General features: G+C 41.7%; 2 protein-coding genes across 3 annotated transcripts in view; both read right to left on the bottom strand.

Annotated features, from left to right (window-relative positions):
- Nucleotides 1-620: 620 nt before the first annotated feature.
- LOC122541304 (zinc-binding protein A33-like) lies at nucleotides 621-17339 on the bottom strand. The gene is made up of 6 exons (XM_043677933.1): nucleotides 16357-17339; nucleotides 9873-9968; nucleotides 9404-9637; nucleotides 6502-6524; nucleotides 6106-6413; nucleotides 621-3077 (listed from the first exon to the last, which is right to left on the bottom strand). Exons 1-6 carry the CDS (start codon nucleotides 16771-16773, stop codon nucleotides 2563-2565), a joined length of 1593 nt encoding a protein of 530 aa, XP_043533868.1. The 5' UTR covers nucleotides 16774-17339; the 3' UTR covers nucleotides 621-2562.
- Nucleotides 17340-21293: 3954 nt separating this feature from the next.
- LOC122541306 (major histocompatibility complex class I-related gene protein-like) overlaps nucleotides 21294-25156 on the bottom strand; it is a 42018-nt gene continuing 38155 nt past the window's right edge. For both annotated transcript variants that reach the window (XM_043677936.1, XM_043677937.1), the window contains exon 5: nucleotides 21294-22498. In XM_043677936.1, the coding sequence (XP_043533871.1) occupies nucleotides 22344-22498 (155 nt within the window). In that variant the 3' untranslated portion in view covers nucleotides 21294-22343. The remainder of the gene's footprint in view (nucleotides 22499-25156) is intronic.

Raw genomic sequence — 25156 nt, 5'->3', positions numbered from 1 at the left:
TAATGCCCTTACCTGGGCAAATGGCATGAACGATGCCAGGTAGCTCCAAAATGACAAGACACACAATGACTTTTTAAAGTATGCCAGTACATTTGGGATATCCTGGCATTGTCGAGTTCTTCTATCTATGGCCATTGGCAGAATTGGGCTAGTATCTGACCTGATGCTCTGATTTCCACCCACAGTCCAAAGATGTGCAGGTTAGGGTGGATTGGCCATGCTAAATTGCCCATAGCGTACAGGGATGTGCAGGTAAAGTGGGTAATGCAGGGTTAAGGGAATAAGGTTGGTTTGGAGGGTCAGTGTGGACTCAATGGGCTGAAAGGTCTGCTTCTGCACTATAGGGATTTTTATGCGATGAGGGGTGCCATAATAGTGATAATTTGAATTGCTAAGATAGAGTGAGAAAACTCAGTAGGCTTCATGGAGAATTTGACCTGCATGAAATTTGACTGAATTGACACTTAGACAAATAAATATATGGATGAAAATGGAAGAGTGTAGGTTAGATGGGCTTCAAATTCATTCCACACACACTCCATTTAGACAAAATATCAAAAACATCATCCCCAATCTTAAAACCTAAATTATCCCAATGATGTAAATTGGAGAACAGTGTATGCTCCTGTTAAATTTATTTTCCATCAGCCAGGTTCATAACATATTAATGTCACAATGTATTTATGACGCATATTGTAATTAAACATACAATTAGGCCATGTGTACCGAAGGAGTGGTACAATTGTACATGGTATACAATTGCTAACAACGAAAACTTACAAGTTCCAGTGCCCATGTTGAAGATACTTTGAGAGTTACTTCAAGGTTTTTACATTTTCTTCCTATTACTTCCACATATCAAAGTAGAAAACTTTTCATTTTTCACTGCAATTCTATTTTAAATTGTTGTTAAATGAATTTTGTGTCCAATATCCCTCAACAATAATGTTTCTGGAGACTGGTTTGATTCCTTTCTCCACTCTCCCATTAGCATTTTATTGCCTGTACCTACTTCACTGAGAGACAATTCTAATCACTAACTTGTACAATTCCAAATCACATTCTCCTCTTCTGAAGCAGGAAGTTGTTCAGAGGTGTTTCTCTCTGCTGAACAAACTTGCAAACAAGCAATTAAAACTCTTCAAAATACACAGAAGTCTATTCACTAAATCTTTCTTCATTAAAAATATCAATATTAATCCAGTAACTCTATTGTCACTGAATCAAAATTGATTTCATGTCCTCACTTAACAGTCAAAGCTTGAAAATTACTATCACAAGAATATTACGAGAAATGAATAAGAGTAAAATTCCGGCAGACATCAGGACTGTTTGACAAACCCTCTCCTGAAAATGATTTACACAGATAGTATTTCTACCTGTTATCAGTTTGTTATTCACGTTGAACAGAACATACTTGCTGCACGCTGGGCGTTCTAGGTCCCTGCTGTATTTGTGGGATTATAGGAGTTGCTGCAAAAGGATTAAGATTTAGATTTTCCAAGAAATTGGCAATCTCGCACAGAACGCACTCCGCCCATTCTATTTTCTTAATGAAAGAAGGAAGCTCTGGATTTCCAACAGGAGATTCTGCTGAGGCCTTTGTCAGAAACGCAGAGCCTTGCTTCGTTTCCAATGTTAGTTCATAGGGGCACAACTGTCAGAGGAAGGCATAGCAGTCAGCTACTGCAAGCGTGATGTTAAGGTGTTGGAAGGATACAGAGCCAGATGAGTAGGAGGGATAGGCTGTCAGGTAAGCCAGGTGCCAGGTGGGTAGGATGCTATTTAATTGGGATGCCAGCTAGGGATGGTGTAAAGGGCCTGGGCAGAATGCCAGATGAATAGGGACTACAGAGCTTGGTTAGTAGGGTGACAGGTTAGTAGGGGACTAGTTTTGCACAGAGCAAGCTGGCAGGAGTAGGATATCAGATCAGTAGTGGGTAGGGTTGACAGGTGGTTAGGATGCAAGGGTGCAAGATAAGGGATGCAGTCTTAAGGGTAGCTCAGGATGAGCGGGGAAATCAGGTTTGGAAGGGGCTGGGCAGGGTTGGTGCCAGATTTGTGGAGTTCAGGTCCAGGGCAGTGAGGGAAGGTTAGAAAAGACTGCGGGTGCTGGAGGGGAGGGTCTGGCAGGGGGAGGGGTGACAATGTCAGGTCTGGTGAAGGGCAAATTCTAGCGGGGAGGGGATTGAGGATGTTGAGTCTGGGGTTGTAAGGGGTCCGTGAGAATGTGCAGTTGCAGTACCTTAGTGAAGATTGAGCTCTCTTTCATAGTTACTCAGGAGTTATATTGCATATCTAATAGCCTAACATTTCCTGTGTCCTTGCTTTATTTAATTTCATCAGATCAACTGAAAGCCAAATGCAGACTTCTGGAGGATTCCAGTCATAGAGGAATTGCCAAACAAAATATTTACAAGGCAATTCCTTCAGAGAATGCTATGATGGAAATTGTGTGGTCTGATATACCCCATCTTCACTGTAATAACGGTTGCCTGATGCAGTGGAAAATCCGGGCATCCATTTCTGTTCTATTCTCATGAACCTCTATAGCTTAATGTCTCATATTAGTAAGTGGTTCAACCTAAGAGGCTCATTGTTTTCAACATTATCATTGCAAACAAGAGCAAAACATGGAAAAAGTTTTCCAGTGAATGTGTCAGTGTAAGTGAAGAGATGAGACATATCATCAGCATTATAAAATGACACCTGTCCTCCCTCATAGTCCAGGTAAATACCAATGATCCTGGGTTTCACATCCAATTTCAGAGTCTCATTAGCATAATATTCATCTCCATCTCTCAATAACAGAGTCCAATATCCATGTTCAGGGAAAATATCCACCATTTCCTCTTCAGTGGCTGACTCAGTGGCTACACCAATAAGCCAGTCAGAGATGTCTCCCACTGCCACCTCCCAGTAGTGTATCCCAAATGTAAATCCTTCTGATCCCAGGATATCAAGATATTCCGACTCATTAACAACCTTCATGTCATCGAGTTCTACGCTAGTCTGGTCATCAGACACGGTCAGCTGAGAATGTGCTGCGTCTGGGTCAAAAAGCAGTGGTGCTGGAACTTGGAGGAAATAAAGTAACACAAGTTAAAAGCTATACATGTATAAGTCCATACACACATAGACACACACAAAATAGACACAGCAAAGCTCTGCATTATTTTCTCTCACATTGTATTAATCATTTTGAATCATGCTTTTATTTATTTCCTATTGATGAACATAAGGATTGCAGTGGAGTTCTGTGGTATTGGGCTTATCTCATGGATGGACATCAAAGAAGAAATTGGTATTCTCCCTGAGGAACTGAGATGCAGATTTTTGCCAAAAGCCTACAAATTAAAAAAAAAACACTATGTTCAAGACCTGGGCCCTGTTGTTTCTGTGAATATAAATATAAGAAAGTTGAAAATAAAGACCACAGACAGCCAAGGATAAACATGAGGAGAGTCCAGAGAGAATACATCTGGACATGACTTCAAATAGGACAGTGATGTCACTGAAAAGTATTTACGCCGGCCAAAAAATAGATCTGACCTTATATGGCAAAGTGCTAGAAAACAAAGTGGTATAAAAAAGGAAACTGTAAATGCTGCATGTTTGTAGCTAGCGTGTGCAGTTAGGTCAGTTGGTCAGAAACCGTGTCAGGATATCTTTTTATGGACTGACCACTTGAGACTGACTCTGGGTCATGGGTATTCTAAGTAACTAGTGTCATTGTGAATATATATTATTGGTTAGTGTCATGTCGGAGTACTATATTCAGTGGAACTGCATCCAAGTTGTTACGTACTATCAATATCTGGGCCAAAACTTTTAGACTCAAAAGGTTTTACACATGCTAACTTATAAAAACAATGGTTATTCATTTATAGTCTGAGAATTGATCACTCTCATGTAATATAACCTTGGAGCTGAATCACAAATGTTTTCACTAAGTTTAAGTTACATTGAATTTTTTGCAGGAATTTCCATGGCGAGGCCTAATGTGTTTTCTTGTTATATCTCACCAAACTCTTGTCAACAGCGACCTACCCTGCCCCTACAGTGTCCCTCAGATCTAACTCCAGCCTCTTCCCAGTCCATGCTGTTCCCAAGACAACTCACCACATGCCCCAGAATTCAACAGCATCCATGGTGATGATGCGACCATTAAAAGCTGATTGTGCATCAAGACAAGCACTGTCAGTCCAGAATTGCCCTGTACATTTACCCCAGATGTGACAAACAGGGGAAATTGGTGCCCCTCTGTACAGACAGGGACATGAAGGTCATGCTGGAAGGTGGGGTGTACACATAGGACACTGTCCTCCCCAGGACCAGCCATGGAGTCCAGAACACCAGGCCAGCGCCAGACTGGTCTGATAATGCCACTCAATTTAAAGCAATCTCAGCCAGGCTGGAGAAATGCACAGTGGTATAGAAAGAAGGTCAATGACCTTGTCCATTCTGCCAGTGTAAATGCCATCATCTTCTCTCTGACATCTCATACTCACTCAATCTCTGCTACTAAACACACCTCCCACCAAAATTGATGCCTGATTAGTCTCACTACTGCCTGCAACAACTCTCATGGGCTGTCATCCACTCCAACCCTCTGAAGCTTTCAGGCGCTCTGTGCTGTCTTCTCACTCACTCGGGACAGTCCCACCTAAAACCAAAAGTAACAGACATGTCACCTCCCTTAATACGTGCCTCTCTCTCAGGAGGAAAACATCCGCCAATATGGCTGGTGGAGCGAATACTGACTCTGCATCGACACTGACCATTTCCAAGCCCCTGGACTGGTATTAGAGGTAACCCTTGACTTAGTGCTGACAGGAGATCCCTGAAACAAAGGCTATTCCCTTGCTTTGACTGAGGCCTCCTGACAATCATGATAAGCTTCACTTCTTTGTGTCTAAATATGAAGGGCAGGACCTCAGGGAGTTTCTTATTTGGGAGAGGAGCAAAGCAGAAAAAGGGAAAGTGAGGCAATACAAAGCTGGATGCTGGGAGTACACAGGGAGGCACAGAGTGAGTGTCTGCTATGATGCTATGACACTGAGTGAAAAGCCTGGAGATACAGCCTGGTCCATGAGCTGGATGTCTCGTTGAACACACAATGTCCTTGCTGCAGCATATCAGATGCCAATGTCTGCAAGTATGAGGTGAACATGGCCCATGTCCAACAGGAGGGTCTTTCAGATCAACCTGCATTCACCAAATACCTGCTTTAGTTCCCATGTCAAAATCTCCGAATGTCTAGCTGGTTTGGGGAGATTGATAAGATCAGTGAATTGGACTGTTAACAAAATGACCAATAAGCAATTAGTTGTTCTTAGTTTGCCACTTGCCACTGCCCAGAGAGAACCTAACTTCACTGCTTGGGAAAAGCACAAAAGATGCAGTGAGATAATTCCAACAGCAGGGTGTTGGAACTTACCAGACCTTTCACGCGATTCTGCTACAAATCTCACCATAGCCCACTGTGCTGAGTAACCTCCCACCCCCCACCCCGCTCTGAGATTCCACCCTCCACCTTTATGACCATAAATAAATAAATAACCCTGATATTTACAATCCCCTTTGTAGGAATTCAATTTTGGTGTAAACTAGGTGGAGTTGGATCTGTTACAGACACCAACTGACCTCAATCGGTCTGAATACTGAATTGTGCGCTAATACCAAATGGCCAATTCATGCCAGCACCACAGACAGGTTTCTTTTGCAATCAAGAGGACAAATTGTTTCATTTATTTATTGAATTTATAATATTGCAATAAATGACCTTACATCAATTTCCTCCATGAAGATTGTTTGAACCTTGAGCTCCTGAGGATAAGTGATATTGGAAATTAGAATTTGGAACAGCCTGGAGTGGGGATGGCAGGCTATGATGCCAAGCAGGTAAATTTACTCCATGTACCAACAGTGATATACCCTGCCTAATAGTCAATTGTGTTCAAGTCAATGGAACCACAATCTAAATCTTGAAATGACAGACACCACAAGCAGCAAATCATTTATTCATTCTAATTCAAGCATATGACAGCCATTTTATATTAGGGCAAATGAGTGCCATGCGGTTAACAGCAGGTCATGTCTTACCTGGAGAGAGGATTTCTTTCATTTCCTTCCATATTGCATATTGCAAAGGTCCCCTGAACTTTCCCAGTATCAGGTCACTAAACTCCACCACGTCTTCATCATTTTCATCTGATTCATGATCACTTGCTTCATCAATTCTCTCATTTTCATCGCCATCAGTGTCATCATTAATTTCACCATCATCATGGTCATCATCACTTGCATCATCATTTTTATCATCATCACTGTCACCTTCATTTTTATTGTCATCTTCACCAACATCATCACTTGTCTCTTCTTCACTTTCACTCTTTTCACTCCCAAGGTATCTGAATTGGATCGACAACTTGGTTTAATTTCTCAAAATAATGCTATATGCTCATTTTTAGAAAATATGTAGGTATAAATCATACGCACCTTTCTGGCAATCTTTTCATTTCCTGTATAAAAAGTAAATAAAAATAACATGAATTGAGCTGTTCCATCTATGACACAAGTCCTACTTTACAATGGACTTCAATCATTCTGCAGGAGCTTCGTGGTGAAATCTAGTTCAATGGTTTTGGCAATTGTAAACTTGTCTCCTTTATAACAATAAAACATACTGCTATTCATTCAGGTACTGGCCCCTTTGCCAAACAACAACAAATGTTGATTTGTACTTTATTTATGTTCAGAGACAGCCAGCATGGATTTGATGTGGTTATGTGATGTTGTGATTACCTAACTAAACCTTTATAGGCACATACCTACAAAATATTTGGCAACAACTCTCTGAATGTTGTTTATCTGAACTCCCTGATGGCATTCTGCAAGGTTTCTACATACTACACTATTAGCAAAACTGCTTGCACTGAAATTGAAAGCACCCACTGACATGGAATGTGGATTAACTGGGAATTAATTAGTACAGATAATGTAGCTAACTTTAAACTGTCAGGAATTAACCTGTGATTGTCTGTCTGGGTATAAACTGGGTCCTTAGTTTTTTATTGTTTATGTGAGCAACTTAGGTGAAGGAGTCAATATCCAAGCTTGCTGCAGGCATTAACATACGTGTGGGAAATGGTATGAATGGAAGAAGAAATTATACAGGAACATTGATAGATCACGTGAGTAGCCAAATCCGTGGTAACGGAAAAATGAATCCATTTTAGTCTCAAAAAAGAAAATGTATTTTTGAATTTGAGAGAAGTTAAGAAGTGGATAACTTAAAGATTTATGGATCAGTGCACAGAAATCACTAAAAGTTAGTTGAGGGGTAGAACATGATTTAAAAGACAAATAGAATGTTGGTCTTTCTGTCAAAGAAGTTCAATCCAAAGGAAATTCCAATTATAAAAGGCGCTAATTAGATCCCATTTCAAGTATTATGTTAATTTATGGGTGTCACATTTCAGAATGAAGATAAATGCAGTGGATATATAAACAAATAAGTCTTCATCCAACTCACGGCATCAACTGTTCATAACTCTTATCAATGGCTTAGATGAGTGAAGTGAAGGCATGGTAACCAAACTCACAAACAAAACCAGGCTAGGTAGGAAAAGACATTGAGCAGAAGACATATGGAGACTGCTGACAGATTTAAATATGCTGAGAGTGTGAAAAACCCAGCAGATGGAGTGTGATGCAGTAAAGTGTGAAGTCAGCCACTTTAGCAGGAAGAATGAAAATAAGGAATATTTCTTAAGCAGAAAATTATTGTGGAAATTCAAGATGCAGGGGATTAAGGTGCTGTACTGCATGAATCATAAAAAGCTAGAATGTAGGTATGGTTCGTAATCAAGATGGTTAACAGGATGTTATCCTTTATTACTATATGGATTGAACATAAAGGTAAGGATGTTATGTTTCATCTGTACAGAGATTTGCTAAATTAACATTGGAAATACAGTGTGCAGTTTTGGTCCTCTTGTGCAAGGAAGGATTTAAACATGTTGGAAGTGACTCACAGGAGGTTGACTAGGTTAATACTTGGAATGACTGGCTTGACTTACGAGTACGGGCTGGGGAGGCTGGACTAGTTTCCACTGGAGTTTGGAGGAGTGATGTGATGAAAGTGCATTAGATCTTGAATGATCTCAACAAGGTGTAAGTGAACAATATGTTTCTGCATGAGGTTAAGTGCAGAACTTTCGAGCACTGTTTTAAATGTAGTGGTTGAACTTTCAGGTTAGAGGTGAAGAGAATATTTCACCTCTCAGACAGTTATGCAACTTTAGAACTGTATGCTTCAAAATGCAGCAGAGGCAGGAACATTATACTTTGTTTTTAAACATAGGAAACACAAACCTTATTAAGTGGCAGAGCAGGTTTGAGGTGCTAAATAGTCAACTTCCATTCTTATTTTGCATGTCCACATGATTGCATATTTTAATGGAACAGATTTTGCTATTGCATGCTAAACAAACAGAGGAAGTGGTGGAGGCAGGTACAATTACAACATTTAAAAGGCAACTATATAGGTATAATAATAAGGGTTAAGAGAGATATGGGCTAAATGCTGGAATATGGAACTGCTTCAGACTGGGATATCTGGTTGGCGCAGGCAAGTTGGACAGAAGGGTCTGTTTCCGTGCTATATGACTCTTTGACTCTATAATTAGTAAATTCCAGTATGAAACAATTCATACAATTTTTTTCTTGATATTGAGTCAGATAAACAACCGAAATTCATAGCCAAGGTAGTGTGAACTCTAAATTGGGAGGGTCAACTTTTCTTGCAGAAGTTCATTCACGTGTGGAACCAGCTGCCAGAGGAAGTGTTCGATGCAGGTGCAGTTACCACATTGAAAATACATTTGGACAGCTAACATGAATGAGTAGGTAAGGTTTAGAAGATTGTGGACTAACGCAGCAAATAGGACTAGTTTAGTTGGAGGAACTTGGTCAGCATCGACAAGTTGGACCAAAGGGTTTGTTTCCGTGTGGTATAACTTTATGACACTATTATCACAGTGTCACAGGACTCGATCAGTATTACAATCTTTGTCATAACAAGTTGACTAAAGGTATGGAGTATTATCATATCAACTCCTGGCCCATACGTGCTGGAGCTCACTTAGACTGAAACATGATTGTTAGTATTCATGGTACTGTCCCCAGTATTCGTGCTTAATAAATCGTGATTCAGTTGGCTGTAATAGAGTTCACTTGAACATTGTCTGCAGATTTGTACTGGAACCTTGTGAAAGTAAAGTGTCCTTCAAACCTGAAGCAGAAACCCTGTCCCTTAACACTGACATAATCGCCTGAGCCTACTGATCATTGACAGTGCCTGCAGAAACAGGAATGGTTCTGGTTTGTAAACTGATACCTTGAGAAAAGTGATATTGTCTTCCTGGTGAATGACAGCTTGGAGTTTCGATACATCCTCTTCAAGGGATTTTAATTCTTTGTTAATTTCTGCCAAATTTAAGTCCATTAATTTAAAAGCATCTTCCCGTTGCATTTGGAGTTCTCTAATTAAGCATGCCTTTTTGTCTTCAAGATATTGTTGAATTTTGGCAAACTGTTCAGAGATGTGTTGCTCCAGGAATTGTGTGAGTTCCTAGGTCAGTGAGAGAAAACATACATGTGGGTTCTTTTAGAGGCACAGATACATGAATGCCAGTTGGAAATGCAAAACTCCTGGCATCTTACTGGCCATCTGTTGAAATCCAATTCTACTGAATACAATGAAAATTGTTCTCAAGTGCAACAATCAGCCAACACAATTCTTTAACACTGAAAAAAAAATTTCATTTCCATCCAGCAGTGTTTAAACATTAGACTGAGTGACTTACATCCAGTTCTGAAATCTTCTCCTCCTGCTGATGCTTCAATTCAATTTTCCTGTTCTTTCTCTCCTCAATGGAATGCAAGGGGGATTGCAGCTGGACCTGGAAATGGAAGCAGGCCTGTCAAAATGCATCCTTTTCCAATTTGTCTTTTGTTGCTATAGATAGTTGGAGTTTAGAATGCATTCACACAGCTCCAAACTCAAAGATAAAAGAGACAGAGTATGACCAACCAGCAATGATATTACTCATGGTTCACACACTTTCTCACCCTGAATGGAAATTGAAGTAAGGCTCAGATTTTTTTATTTTATCTATTCATTTGCAGGACGTGGACATGGCTGGCTGGGCCAGCATTTGTTGCAATCCCTTCCTGCCTTGGAGAAGGTTTTAGTCAACCCCTTCTGAGACCCCTGCAGTCCATGTGGTGTGAGTACTACCACAGTTCTCTTCGGGAAGAACTAAAATACCATATGGCAAAGCAGTAGAAATAGGTCATTGAGTCTTCTCTGCCATTCAATAAGATCATAGTTGATCTGATCATCTTCAACTCCACATTCCTGCCTTTTCACCATAAAATTTTCCCCATTCTCTCACTATTTAAAAATTCATCTATCCTCAGCTCTGAATATACTTCATGACTCAGCCTCAACAGTTCTGAGGCAAACAAATCAACAGATTCACAACCCTCTGTGAAAGATTCCTCCTCATTTCTGTATTAAATGTGTGGCTCCTGAGTCTAAGATTATGCCCACTGCTCTTGGACTCTCCCACAAGGGGAAATAACATCTCCCCTTTCAAGTTCTCTAAAAATCTTGATTGTTTCAAGAAGGTAGCCTTTCATTCTTTTATATTTCAAGGCCCAATCTACTCAACTTCTCTTCATAAGACAGACCCTCCTTGCCAGGTATCAGATGAATGAACCTTATGTGGATTGCCTCCAATGCCAGGACAGTTAGATTTCCTTAGTTAAGGGACACAAAACATTTCACAATACTCCATCTATCATCTGACTAGTGTTTTGTACAGTTTCAGCAAACCTCCTTATTTTTATATTCCATTTTCTTTGAAATAAAGGCTAACATCCAATTTTCTCTCATGATTACCCATCGAACATGGATGCCAGCTTCCTGGAAGTTCCAGGCTTTTGACTTAGAGATATTGGAGGAATGGTGATAGAGTTCCAAGCCATGATGTGATGTGGTCTGGGAGGGAATACGCACATTGTGGTGTTCCATGTACATTCCATACCCGCAGGGCATTCCAAAGCACTTCATTACCAAAGAAGTTAATCTGAAACACAGTCCCTGTAATAATGGAAGAAATACTGAAACTAATCTCCATACAGAAAACTCAAACAAACAGCAATTTAATAATCAACAAAAGGAATTGTTTTTGTGATGTTAATTGAGGGATAAATATTGGTTGTGACTTCACGAATCCCTTGCTTTTCCTCAAAATAATGCCATATCTATCTAATCGAGCAGATTTAACATTTCATCTAAAAAATGACACCTCCAATTGAGGAACATTCCTTCAATATGTGGAGTCGGATCTTGAATCCAAGACCTTCTGACTCAAAACTGAGTGGCTCAGTTGTTAGCACTGCAGCCTCATTGCACCAGGGACCCAGGTTTGACGCCCACCTTGGGCCACTGTCTGTGTGGAGTTTGCACATTCTCCCCATGTCTGTGTGGGAAATGGGGAGGAACGTGGGAAAATATGTCAAAAATGAAAAAGAAATCAGATTATCGATATCATAAAAATAAGAATTCTGAAATCCCCCTTTAAGATTTAAAGTGGCAAGTTCAAAACGTCACTCATGAGTGGTGATTACTGCTTTTCTGTGCATTTGCATCTCATCAATAGCCCACTTTATTTCAGTTCTATGCAGCTTTCAATTCTCCTCTCTTTCTGTGATGAACTACAGAAGCGAGAGTCAGAGCAATTACCCGACGACAACAGCTCACCACTTGCTTCTCTGCGCCCTTATCCTCCTCCACACCTAATCCAAGCAATTCGGCACCAGTAAATGACCAGGCTTGCCACATCATCATGCCTGCTTTCAGATCAACCGAGACATCACTTCAGCACTTCAGGGCTTCCCTTTGGGAGCTCAGGGACATCTGTGACTTACCACCCTTCCGTCAGGTTGTTGTAAACGCAGGGACAAACACACATTTCTAGTTTATACAGTCTTACATTTCATGCATCCATATATGATTTGGCTCTGAGCTTCATTTCTTAGTACGCACTCACTTTATGGAGGCTGACAGATTCTGTATTTTTTTTGCAAACAGGGAGAGGTGGAAGTTTATCCCAGTTCGGAGCACTGAACAACATGGCACCTTGCAACTTCAACTTCATTCCTCCAGAATACTTACATGGTAAACAAATGCTTCATCCAAATGGCCATGTGCAGACGTCAAAGGGGACTAGCACTTAATGGTCTGAAAGGACACTACGATCATTCATGGTGTATTGTCACGGTCAGTCAAGGTGCACTTTGCAGGGCAGAGTGACTCCAACACCAGCTGAGATTACCATGAGGAAATATGTTTCATAGGTTTGCTGATAACAACCAAAATTGGTGGTAGAGTAGGCAGTGAGGAAGGTTATCTAAGATTAAAAAGGATTTTGGACCTTTGGGCCAAGGAGTGGCAGATGGAGTCTAATTTAGATAAATACGAGGTTTGCATTTTAATAATATGAATAAGGGCAGGACTTACAGAATTAATAGGAAGGTCCTAGTGAATGTTGTAGAACAGCTACCCAGAGCTTCAGATACGAAGTTCATTGAAAGTTGCATCACAGGTAGACAGAGGGGTAAAGAAGGCATTTGGCATGCTTGGTAGAAACAATGACTGCAGATGCTGGAAACCAGATTCTGGATTAGTGGTGCTGGAAGAGCACAGCAGTTCAGGCAGCATCCTACCTGAACTGCTGTGCTCTTCCAGCACCACGAATCCAGAATTTAGCATGCTTGCCTTCATTGCTCAGACCACAGAGTAAAGGAGTTAGGATATCATGTTGTGGTTTTACCTGACATTGCTGATGTCAGTTTTGGAGTATTGCTTACGTTCTGGTTGCTCTGTTATATGAATAATATTATTAAATTGCAGAAGGTGCAGACAAGATTTACAGGATGGAGAGTGAGAGTTATGAAGAGAGGCTTGATAAGCTGGGACGTTTTTCATTGCAGTGTAGGAATTTGATGGGTGACCTCACTGAAGTTTATAAACTCATGAGGGACAGCCTTAAGGTGAATAGTAAATGGCTTTTCTCCATGGTTGGGGAATTCAAAATTAGTGGGCATAATTTAAAGGTGAAAGGAGAAAGATTTAAAAGGCACCTGAAGAGCAACTTTTTCACACACAGAGTGGTTCATATGTGGAACAAACTGCCAGATGCAGCTACAGTTACAACATTTAAAGCCATTCCAACAGCTACATGATGGGCCAAATGTAGACAACAGCCCATCAAGTCCACACCAATCCAATGAAGAGCACTCCACCCAGATTCACCCACCCCATAACCGTGCATTTCCCATGGCTAATCCATCCTACACTTCCTTGACACTGCGGGCAATTTAGCATAGTCAACCCACTCTAAATCAGCCCATCTTTCGATTGAAGAGGAAACGTATGCAAACACGGGGAGAACGTGCAAACTGCACACAGACTGTTGCCTGAGGAAGGAATCGAACCCAGGTCCCTTGTACTGAGAGGCAGCAGTGCTAACCACTGAGCCAACATGCTGTCCCAAAAAAATTGGAAAATTCAGCCTCCATGTTTGGTTTTGTATTGATAGAGGTCAAGTACAAAACAAATCAGATGGCATTGAATTTGTGCAGCATTTGTGCAGCAATTGTTATATATTGTCCCAGTTTGACGACCTGATTAAAGGAAGGACAGAAACACATTGGAAATGGTGGGGGCAATGTGCAATGTATGAGGTAGGATTTTTGAGACATGGTAAAGAGCAGAAACCCAAGAGTTTCAAGCAATATTCACAGCAACTGAGGACCTTCAGCAGAACACACATGTAGGTCATCAACATTACAAAAGTAGTGAACTAAATTTGCTCCACTGCTAATAAACAAGGACAAAATGGCACGGTGGCACAGTGGTTAGCACTGCTGCCTCACAGCACCAGAGACCTAGGTTCAATTCCCACCTCAGGCAATTGTCTGTGTGGAGTTTGCACATTTTCCCCGTGTCTGCGTGGGTTTCCTCCCACAGTCCAAAAATGTGCAGGTTAGGTGAATTGGCCATGCTAAATTGTCCATAGTGTTAGGTGAAGGGGTAAATGGAGGGGAATGGGTCTGGGTGGGTTGCTCTTCAGAGAGTCGGTGTGGACTTGTTGGGCCGAAAGGGCTGTTTCCCCACTGTAAGTAATCTAATAATCTCTCAATGAAGGGGTGTTTGAAAATGCTTTGAAATAATTGTAGTGTGGAGGTTTCAAATCAATTAAATTAATTGTTAAAAAAGAAACTTGTAACTATTTAACTGAAATGCATACTTCAAAACTGCTGTGCAGGCAGACTTTTCACCATTCAATTTGAACTGATCAAGACCTCAAAACCACTCTAACCATTCAGACAGAGAAACAAAATGATCTGCTGGTAGTCTGCATTTTGGAAAGAAAAATCAGACCACGACTTACACACTTAATGGCAATATCTTGGGGAAGAAAGAGACCTTGGAATGCAGGTTCATAGCTCCTTTAAAGTGGAGTCACACATAGACAAGATAGTGACAAGTTTGGTATGCTTGCCTTTATCAGTCAGTGCATTGAGTATAGGAGTTACGAGGTCATGTTGCGGCTGTACAGCACATTGGCTAGGCCACGTTTAGAATACTGCATTCAATTCTGCTCTCCCTGCTACATGAAGGATGTTGTGAAACTTGAAAGGGTTGACAAGGATATTGCCAGGGGGGAAGGTTTGAGCTGTAGGGAGAGGCTAAATAGGCTGGGGCTATTTTCCCTGGGGTGTTGTACACTCAGAGAGGTGACCTTATTGAAGTTTATAAAATCATGAGGGGTATGGATAGGACGAATAGCCAAGGTCTTTTCCCTGGGGTGCAGGAGTCCAAAATGTGAGGGCATAGGTTTATGGTGAGAGGGGAAATATTTAAGGGACAATTTTTCACTGAGTGGGTGGTGGAATGAGCTGCCAGAGGAACTGGTGGTGTCTGGTACAATTACAACATTTAAAAGGCATCTGCATGTGTAAATGAATAGAAAGGGTTTAGAGGGATATGGACCAAATGCTGGCAAATTGGACTAGATTAATTTAGGATGTCTGGTGTGGATGAGTTGGATTGAAGGGCCTGCTTCCATGCTGTGTAGGCCTTTGACTCTCATCAGTCCAGTGCAGAATTCGGTCCACCTTGCTAATACCAGTGTGTTCTGCACCCTTGTCAACCTGAGTGCTTCCTCCAGGTAGTATTCCTCAGCTGAGACAGGGTAGTCTGCCATGATACTTCACAGGTTCTGGTGCTATACTCTGAGGATTCCCAGGGCATCTCCCCTCTGATTGTACACCAGTGCCATGTCTGCTGCACTCATCCTGTCAGTGGGACGGGGCATATCCAGTGATTAGTTCGCACATGGTCTGTAAGCTACAATTTGTTGGTCAGAGCATTGAGTACAGGGCATCATGTAACATTAACAAGACATTCGTAAGATCACATTTGGAGTAATGCATACACTTCTGGTCACCCTGAATGTAGGAAGGATGTTATTAAACTGGAAAGGGCGCAAAAAAGATTTATAATGATGTTACTGAGACTGGATGATTTGGGCTATAAGGAGAGGCTTGGATAGGCTGGTATTTTTTTTCCCCCTGGCTATAGGAGGCTGAGGAGTGACCTTATTGAGGTTTGTAATGTCATGACGGGAAAAGATAAGGTGAACGGCCAAGGTCATTTTCCTAGTGTAGGGGCATCCAAAACTAGAGGGCATAGAACATTGAACATAGAAAAGTACAGCACAGACAGGGCCTTGGGAACACAAGGTTGTGCCGAGACTTAATCCTAATGTAAAATATAGTAACTTAACCTGTGCACCCCTCAACTCACTGCTATCCATGTGCATGTCCAGCAGTCGCTTAAATGTCAGCCAGAAGAAAGCGACCGAAGGGCCTCTTGCTGCACCGTAGAAAAAATGGTGATCAAAGGTAAACAAAGGACATTAATCAAAATGACCCAGCCCAGAGTCAGACACCCACAAACCACACAGGATCTGACCGTGTCCCTCACACTGAGCAATCAGATTCTGGGCACTGCTTTGAACGGGCTCTCAGCTAAACAGCAAGGAACCCCCAATGCCGGGTTGGAGAGAGAGAGAGAGAGAAAAATCCAGCGGTCTGATTGCAAACAGAGATCCGGGGATCCTGAGTCTTCAGGCAACAAGTGACTGCAGCCCTTCACTCCTGCAATCCCAGTCACAAGCTGAAGGCGCGCTCTCTCTCTCTCTCGCCTCTTACCTTGTACTTTCTCACTGCATCAGTGACAGGCAGGAAGCTGTGGCCTGAGTGTGCGGGTGAATCTCGACAAATGACACAGATCAGAGCCTGGTCGTCCTGACAGAACAGCTTCAGCTTCTCATCGTGTTCCAGACAGCGGGAACCCCCTTCCTGCTGCAGCCCCGGGTTCAGCTCCAGCTGCCGGGCTTTCTCACAGAGATTGGCCAACACTCTGGCCTTCTTATAACTCTTCTGCTGGGAAACTGCGCGACATTCCGGGCAGGACACCACCTTCCCCTGGTTTTCCCAATACGCCTGGATGCAGGATTTGCAGAAATTGTGCTCGCACTCCAACTGCACCGGCTCCACAAACAGGGACAGGCAGATAGAGCAGGTTAAGTCCTCAGTCGAGATTAAAACCTGCTTGTCAGCGGCCATCTTCCTGCACACTTGTTTTATGATGTACCTTGCATTTTCATTTTCGTTTCTTCATCAATTACAGTTCAAAGTGCAATGAGCCAAAAGCCGATATTTTTCATCACCGAAACATACGCAATTGAAAATTGTGATCTGAATAAACCGTTCCTGACCTACTGACAGCTAAACGCCAGAAATTTTGTATGTATTTAGAGACTTTCACGATTACTGAATATATACGAGTCCCTTTCAGCCGCGATTTTCTTTTTGAAGTGCAATCAGAATAATATTACAGGGGAAGCATGTTAAATTTGCACATTTAGCAAGTGATAATGACCAGATAATCTGTGATTTTTATGTGTGTGAGAGAGATTCTGCTTGAGAGATGACCAGCTAATCATCGATTTTTTTTTGTGATGCTGCTTGAGAGATAATATCAGCCAGAACACCAAAGATAACTTCCCTGCCTTCTTTCAAAATTACAGCACAAGATCCTTTCTATCCGCCTGATAATATGGATAGGACTTCAGCTTGACATCTGATCTGAAAGGAAGCACCTCTGACAGTGCTATGCTCACTCAGTAATCCCAGATCAGCCTGGACTTTTGACAGTGGAGGAGTGTCACCTGACCTTTTCCTTAAGAAGCGATTGGGTGACCAAGTGAGCTGTGGTTACCACCTCTGTCACTCACGAAGTGTGGTCTTTCCATCACGTGTTAGTGTTACACCCATGATGGGAAAATGTGTACCTGCTTCTAAAATGGTACCAAAAAATGGAATTTAAGATTATTTATTCCAAGAGAAAGCTTGTGCGAAGATTTGTAGCTCGGGTGCTCGTTGTTGTGGTTCTGTTCGCCGAGCTGGAAGTTTTTGTTGCAAACGTTTCGTCCCCTGGCTAGGCGACATCATCAGTGCTTGGGAGCCTCCTGCGAAGCGCTTCTTTGATGTTTGTTTATAGTGGTCTGTCCCTGCCCCCAGATTAGCCTGGACTTTTGACAGTGGAGGAGTGTCACCTGACCTTTTCATTAAGAAGCGATTGGGTGACCAAGTGAGCTGTGGTTACCACCTCTGTCACTCACGAAGTGTGGTATTTCCATCACGTGTTAGTGTTACACCCATGATGGGAAAATGTGTACCTGCTTCTAAAATGGTACCAAAAAATGGAATTTAAGATTATTTATTCTAAGAGAAAGTTTGAATTATAAAGAAAGGCTGGATTGGCTGGAACACTTTTCCACTGGAGCATAGAAGGTTGAGAGGTTAGTTTATCGAGGTTTATAAAATAATGAGGTGCATGGATCGGGTTAATGGGAGGAGTGCCTGAGGATGGAGGAACTTCAAGACGAGGGTGGCGCATTTTTTTAAGGTGAGAGATTTGAAAAAGACACTAAAATATTTTTATACAGAGGATGGATTGCATGTGGAATGATCTCCCTTCGGAAGTGATGGATGAGGGTACAATTACAATGTGTAAAAAAACATTTGGATAAATAAATGAATAGGATAGGTTTGGAGGGAAATGGGGCAGGAGCAGGAAGGTAGAACTAGATTGGCTCGGGATTATGTTTGGCATGGACTAGCTGGACTGAAGGGTCTGTTTCTGTGCTGTATGGTTCTGTGATTCTTACTGCATGCTGCTGTTTAAAGCACTCGAAACACTTGCTCACTTTCAGTAATTTGACCTAAAACTGTCAACAAGGGTGGGAGATCACATCAGCAAAATGGAAAATGGGAGCAGGTGTGGGCAATTCAACCATCTGAGCCTGTTCTGTTGTTATATATGATCATGGTTGTTCAGAGTCAAGAGTGTGGTGCTGAAAAAGCACAGTGGGTCAGGCAGCATCCAAGGAGCAGGAGAATCAATGTTTTGGGCATAAGCCCTTCATCCATCTTTCCTGATCTAGGGCTTATGCCTGAAACGTTGATTCTGCTGCTCCTCGGGTGCTGCCTGACCACCTGTGCTTTTCCAGCGCCACACTCTCGACTCTGAGCTCCAGCATCTGCAGTCCTCACTTTCTCCATCCTGGCTGATCATCCAACTCAGTACCTGTTCCTGCTTTCTCCCCATGCCCTTTGATCACTTCATACCTGACTCCTTCTTGAAAGCGTGCAAAGTTTTGGCCTCATCTTTTGCACACAATACTCCAGATGCGGCCGCACAAAAAAAATTTGTGTGCAGTTTTGGTCGCCATACTATAGGAAGGATGTGGAGGCACTGGAACGGGTGCAGAGAGTTCATGGAATGCCCTGCCAGTAGCAGTGGTGGACTCTCCCTCTTTATGGGCATTTAAACGGGCATTGGATAGGCATATGGAGGATAGTGGGCTAGTACAGGTTAGGTGGGCTTGGATCGGCGCAACATCGAGGGCCAAAGGGCCTGTACTGCGCTGTATTTTTCTATGTTCTATGTTCTATCTCATTTTTGCAAATTCCACAGGCTGGCCACTCTTTGGCTGAAGAAGTTTCTCTTCATCGCAGTCCTAAGTGGTCTATGGTGTAACCTTGGACGGAAACTCCTTGTTCTGGAGTGTCTTCACTTTCAATTGTGTATTTTGAATCACATTCAAATGAGCACAATAATTTGATAATTGAAACCATCCACTTCCCAATGGAAACAGTTTATCTTAACTTACCGTTTCAATGCTTATCATTCTGAACTTCCTTAAAATTTTCCCATTTACCAGTACTAAAGAAAAAAGTTCTAGTTCCTCCAGTCTCTCCAGAAAATTAAAGTCACTCAATTCTATTGTCAGTTAACATTCTTTGCGTGCTTTCCATGGTCTTACCATTTCACAAAGGGCAGGACGTACTTTGTTGAAAACAAATGAATTTATAAATGGATTAAAGTGGATGAGCTGGCATAGGGGTGAGGCAGTCATTAGAGGGCGGTCACATCACATTCATTAAGTAGAAGCCCTCACTGGAAAAAGCTGCAAGCCTGAGGATTGGGAGCATTTTTTAAATCAGAAAAAGGAGACAAACATGTTTGGTCAAGCGAAGGAAATACAGGATGGGAGTAAAATTGCAGGGAAGATAATAAGTGATGATAAAAGCTTTTATAAACATGGGGAAAAAATATCAGTGAATACAAATGTTGGCCTCTTACAGGCAAACGCTGCGGGAATTATGAAGGGATGAAGAGAAATAGCAGAAGAGTTGAATACATACTTTGATTCTGTCTTCACAAAAGAGAGCACAAAAGAACCTTCCAAAATGCCAGGGCACCAAGAGTCGAGTGAGATAGTGGAACTGAAAAAAATTAGTATTAATAAGGAAATCGTGTGAGGGAAATCAATGGGGTTAATGGTTGGCAAATCACCAGACAGTTTATATCCCAGAATATGAAAGAAAGCAGCCCTGGAAATATTACCCTTATGCACCATACAACGTGCATAAGGGTAATAGAACAGGGTGAAGAATACAATGTTAAGGCTGCAGAGAACGTGCGTAAAGAGTGAGATCAACAATAAATTTAAAATTTGAGAGATCTATTCAGAAGTCTAATAACAGCAGAGAAGAAGCTGTTTGTGAATCTGTTGGTATCTGATGTATTTAAGCTTTTGTATCTTCTGTGTGACAGAACTAGTTGAAAGAGGTAACCAGGGTGGAAGGAATCTTTTATTGTGTTGGGCTGTTTTCTTGAGGCAGTGAGACATATAGATGGAGCCAATTGATAGAAGGCTTGCATGATGTCCTGGGCTGCATTCACTAATCGCTTGGTCAGAGCAGATGCCACACCAAGCCGTGATGGATCTGGATAGGATGCTTTCTATTGCGCAACTATAAAAAAAAAGCCTTCATTCACTGGATGTGGTTGTCATTTGTGGCATTTATTACCTGTAACTATTTGCCCACAGGGCAGTTAAGAGTCAACCACACTGCTTTGGGTTTGGAGTCACATTCAAGCCAGACCAGGTAAAGATGGTAGTTTGCTTCCCTAAAGGACAGTAGTGAGTAAGATGTATTTTCCCAGCAATTAACAACATTTTGTGATCAGCATTATATTCTTTCTAGGCTCCATCCCTGTCCAGACTCTCTAGTTGTGTCCCACTGCCCCCAGACTCCACCTCATTTGGCCATTCTCGTTATTGCTTTCAAGTGATCACATCTTTCATGATAGACTTTGTATTTATCCCGCTACTGTTTGGCTAACTATTCTGTAATTCTCCAATTTTTTTTCTCACTCCCCCTTTTTTAATTGCAGGGTTAGATTTGCCATCCTGCAAGGAACTGCTTGAGAGTCTATTGAATTTTGAAAGATGCCCACCAATGCATCCAATATTTGCAGGGCTGCTTTCTTTCATATTCTGGGATATAAACTGTCTGGTAATTTGCCAACCGTTAACCCCATTGATTTCCCTCACACTATTTCCTTATTAATACTAATTTTTTTCAGTTCCACTATCTCACTCGACTCTTGGTGCTCTGGCATTTTGGAAGGTTCTTTTGTGCTCTCTTTTGTGAAGACAGAATCAAAGTATGTATTCAACTCTTCTGCTATTTCTCTTCATCCTGTTATAATTCCCCCAGCTTTTGCCTGTAAGAGGCCAACTTTTGTTTGCACGCAAAACTTCTCACTCTGGTGAGGTTCATGTGACAATAATAAACCTAATCATTTTAAGTCAACAAAATCACAGAAAATGAACACACAGAGCATAAAAACCATTTAGGAGGGTGAGAGGGTTTAAAAGTGAGTTGAGTATAAGAATGAAGATATCCAACTGTGATTTTGTAGAGCTACGATGAGATCAAACCTGGACTATTGTGTACAGTGTTGGCCTCTTTACCTAAGGAAGGACATATATACATTAGAACCTAATAATGGTTCAAATATTCATTGGATGACATGGTTCTTCTGCAAGGCAAATGTAAGTAGAATAGGCTGATACTCTCAAGTTTGGAAAAATAGAGGTGACCTCAGTGAAGCATAGAATGTTGGACGGGGTAGAGTCCAAGGAGCTCTGAGGAGATGACTGTTTGGTTGTCCAGAGCTGTCTGTCACAAACTTAAACTAAGGCAGCAATTCTTTCAGAATGGGATGAGGATAGATTCCTCCACAGTGAGTTGGTAATCTTTCAAATTCTTTCTCACAAAATTACACAATTGATCTGTGGAGTCAAGATGGATGTCAATGGGGCACTAGAGGAAACAGGGATACGGAAACAAGGTGGGTAAGATACATTGATCTCAAAGTTCAGCCGTGATCATATTCAATGAAAGAGCAGACTCCATGGACCTTATTTATTCTGTTCCTTTTTATGCAAAATTCCACTGCTACCGTTAATCTTTAAATTTAGTAACTGGAACTGAACCCAGCTCTAGACCAGGGGGAGGACCAGCCTCCCTATAGATCATTATGAGAAGCTGGAATTATTCTATCAGGAGGATCCGAGCTCCTTCCATTCTGTGACACCAAACATGCCCATGTTGGCATCAATGCCAGTCATGGGCCCAGAGGTTCAAGGAAATGTGGGAAGTGAATTCTGGCCAGCTGCTGGTCTCTGATCATATCTGATATCCTCTGCTGGTCTCTGCCAGTCTCTGCTGGTGTTTGCTGTTATCCGTTTGGCTCTTCTGCTCTCTGATAGTCTCTAGTGCTCTGAGTGCACCTGCTTGTCACTGTCAGGCTGATCACCCCATCTCTTCCTCCAGAAACCAATTCCAATGATGATCACAAGAAGAGTGAGCGAGATAGCTGTTGCTCGAATCATCGTTTCCAATTTAATGCCTCCATCTGACATACGCTCTGCTGACACATACAGTTTACATTAAAATGGCATGAATAAACAATAATTTTAAAATGAAATCAGTGTACTTCAATGAACTTCAAACTAATGCTATACTTGCAGTATCACATATTAGAGAAAGAACATTTGAATTTATGTATTACCTTTCAAGAATGTGGAATTAACGTTGGGCTTCGTACAGGCTGGGGTGGGGGAGTCCAGAACTAGAGGGCAAAAGGTTTGGGGTGAAAGGGGAAAGATATAAAAGAGACCTAAGGGGTACCTTTTTCACACAGAGGGTGGTACGGGTATGGAATGAGCTGGCTGAGGAAGTGGTGGAGGCTGGTACAATTGCAACATTTAAAAGGATCAGGATGTGTATATGAATACGAGGGGTTTGGAGGGATATGGGCCGGGTGCTGGCAGGTGGGTCTAGATTGGGTTGGGATATCCAGTCAGCATGGATGAGGTGGACCGAAGGGTCTGTTTTCTTGCTATACATCTCAATGATTCTACGACTTTATAACTATGGGCAAAAAATGGGGCAATAACTTAATGGGATTAACATAGGGTTATTGAAAGGGTTGAAAACATAATAATTTAAGAAACGAACTTGCAGAACAATATTTGAGGAGCACAGTTGTAAACATCTAGCTGCAGAAAACTCACAAGGAGACAAAACTGTTAGTTAAAAAATACATGGGACCATTTGTTCTTGGAGCCAACTTTTTTTTTGCATGACAGCAAAAGGACAATACTGATAATGTCACAGTCAAACCAAAAGTTGCTTATTCGTTGAAACTCTGAGCCTTGAAATAAGTCATTAAAACATCCAAGGAATCAAACAGGGTAAGGTAATTGATATACACAGGTCAGAGATGAATCATTATGGAAAGACAAATTGGAGCCTACAGTGTCCTCTGATCTGATAATATAGTGCCTTTCCACTAGCCATACATTACAATTTGATAGACAGACCTACATAGTGACTGGCTAATTGTACTACTACTCTATGTATGATGTACACCTAATCAACAGTAATTATTCAACTTCAGTAACTATACCTCTTAATTAGTATGTGCTAATTTCTTGTTACAAAATCCGAGAGTATGCCTGCTTCTGTGATTTGGGGTCTCCAACATTTCATTTTTTGTATACTCTGGAATCCCTCGCAAAAGCTCAGTCACAAAGGCCATTTTCACATTCTATAGATCCCTGTCTGGTCACTCACTGCAGGCAAGAGTCAGAGGCTACTAGGGCTGCTACCAGATCCTGGAAATTCCTGCAACAGTTATTGGCAGAGCCAGGAGACTGGAATTTGATTCGTCCACAGTTATGGGAAGACAGTGTGACAGTGACATGGTAATTAATGCAGTGGTATGGATAGAGAGCAGACAAGTTGAATATATTTGGGGATTGATACAGAGTCACAGGGAGAGAACAGAAGACTAGGATTTGTTTTGGATTGATACAGGGTTTCAGGAAGGGAGTGGAATTAATTTGGTATTAATTTAGAAACAACACAATCACAATGGGACAAATATCTGTTCTATGGTCTGATCAGTCATAGCGAGATACAGACGTAGGACATAAGAGTAGGAGTATACTACTTGGTCCTTCAAGTCTGCTCTGGAATTCAGGAAAATCATGGCTGTGATCTCTTCTCTGCTTTCCTGTCTGCACCCCATCAGGCTTTACTTCCATGTCCACCAAACATCTATCTAAGTCAGCCTGGAAAAGAAATTAAAGGCCCAGTTTCTACTACCTTCTGGAGAAGGGAATTCCACACTCTGACCTTGCTCTGGGAGAAGAAGTGGTGAGACAGCAAATTAAGTTTTGGGCACCACATCAAGAGAAGGATAAATTGGTCTTGCGCTGTGTATAACATGGCTTTACCTTCAGTAAGTTGGGCTTGAAAGAAGTTTGGAAGTCTCTTCTGTGAACAGCCGTTGATGCCACGATAACTTGTAATTTGAAAATATTTCACTGACAGATTTTTGTCAGCCAAAGATGTAACGATTGGAATGAGGTCAGGCAGGTGGACATCATAGAATATGACTTCCCTGATTGGGGCTGTTGATTTGGTCCAATCAGGAAGCCCTGGCTGACAGATATAAACAGGAGTGTCGCCACTCAGGTTTTCCTATCTTCCTGGTGGTGGAAATTGAATAAAGATTGGTGCACTTTGTGTCTTTCACTGTGTCTCACACCTGCACACACACACCATGGGTGCTGGGGATAAAATAAGCACTACCGCACTTAGGCGGTAGTGTGGGGGTAAAAAAAAAAGAAAAAAAAATAAACAGGGGAGGGGCGGGGGCTTGCTGGGTCTGTATTGTCTGCACTTTAGTAAAAAAAAAGAGACAAAATAAACAGGGGAGGGGCGGGGGCTTGCTGGGTCTGTATTGTCTGCACTTTTGTATGTCTAATGTATAAATGTCATTGTCACTGTCTTGTCACACGTGGAACTGGGATTTGAGGAGAAAAAAAAAAGAGAAAGAAAAAAAATAAAAAAATAAACAGGAGTGTCGCCACTCAGGTTTTCCTATCTTCCTGGTGGTGGAAATTGAATAAAGATTGGTGCACTTTGTGTCTTTCACTGTGTCTCACACCTGCACACACACACCATGGGTGCTGGGGATAAAATAAGCAAAAAAAAAAGAAAATAAAAAGCTTCC

The sequence above is a fragment of the Chiloscyllium plagiosum genome, chromosome 37, assembly GCF_004010195.1.
Source record: "Chiloscyllium plagiosum isolate BGI_BamShark_2017 chromosome 37, ASM401019v2, whole genome shotgun sequence".
Taxonomy (NCBI): domain Eukaryota; kingdom Metazoa; phylum Chordata; class Chondrichthyes; order Orectolobiformes; family Hemiscylliidae; genus Chiloscyllium; species Chiloscyllium plagiosum.
The sequence above is the reverse complement of the archived record's forward strand: the minus strand, read 5'-3'. Positions and strand labels throughout refer to the sequence as shown.

What these genes read in the sequence shown, in the direction of transcription:
- LOC122541304 (XM_043677933.1), bottom strand. Translation starts at nt 16,773, where the DNA reads ATGGCCGCTGACAAGCAGGTTTTAATCTCGACTGAGGACTTAACCTGC. An exon ending in ACAATATCACTTTTCTCAAG is followed by an intron (nt 6,525 to 9,403) that starts GTATCAGTTTAC and finishes CTTTTTATACAG; the next exon opens with GAAATGAAAAGATTGCCAGA. An exon ending in GAAAGAAATCCTCTCTCCAG is followed by an intron (nt 3,078 to 6,105) that starts GTAAGACATGAC and finishes ATTTCCTCCAAG; the next exon opens with TTCCAGCACCACTGCTTTTT.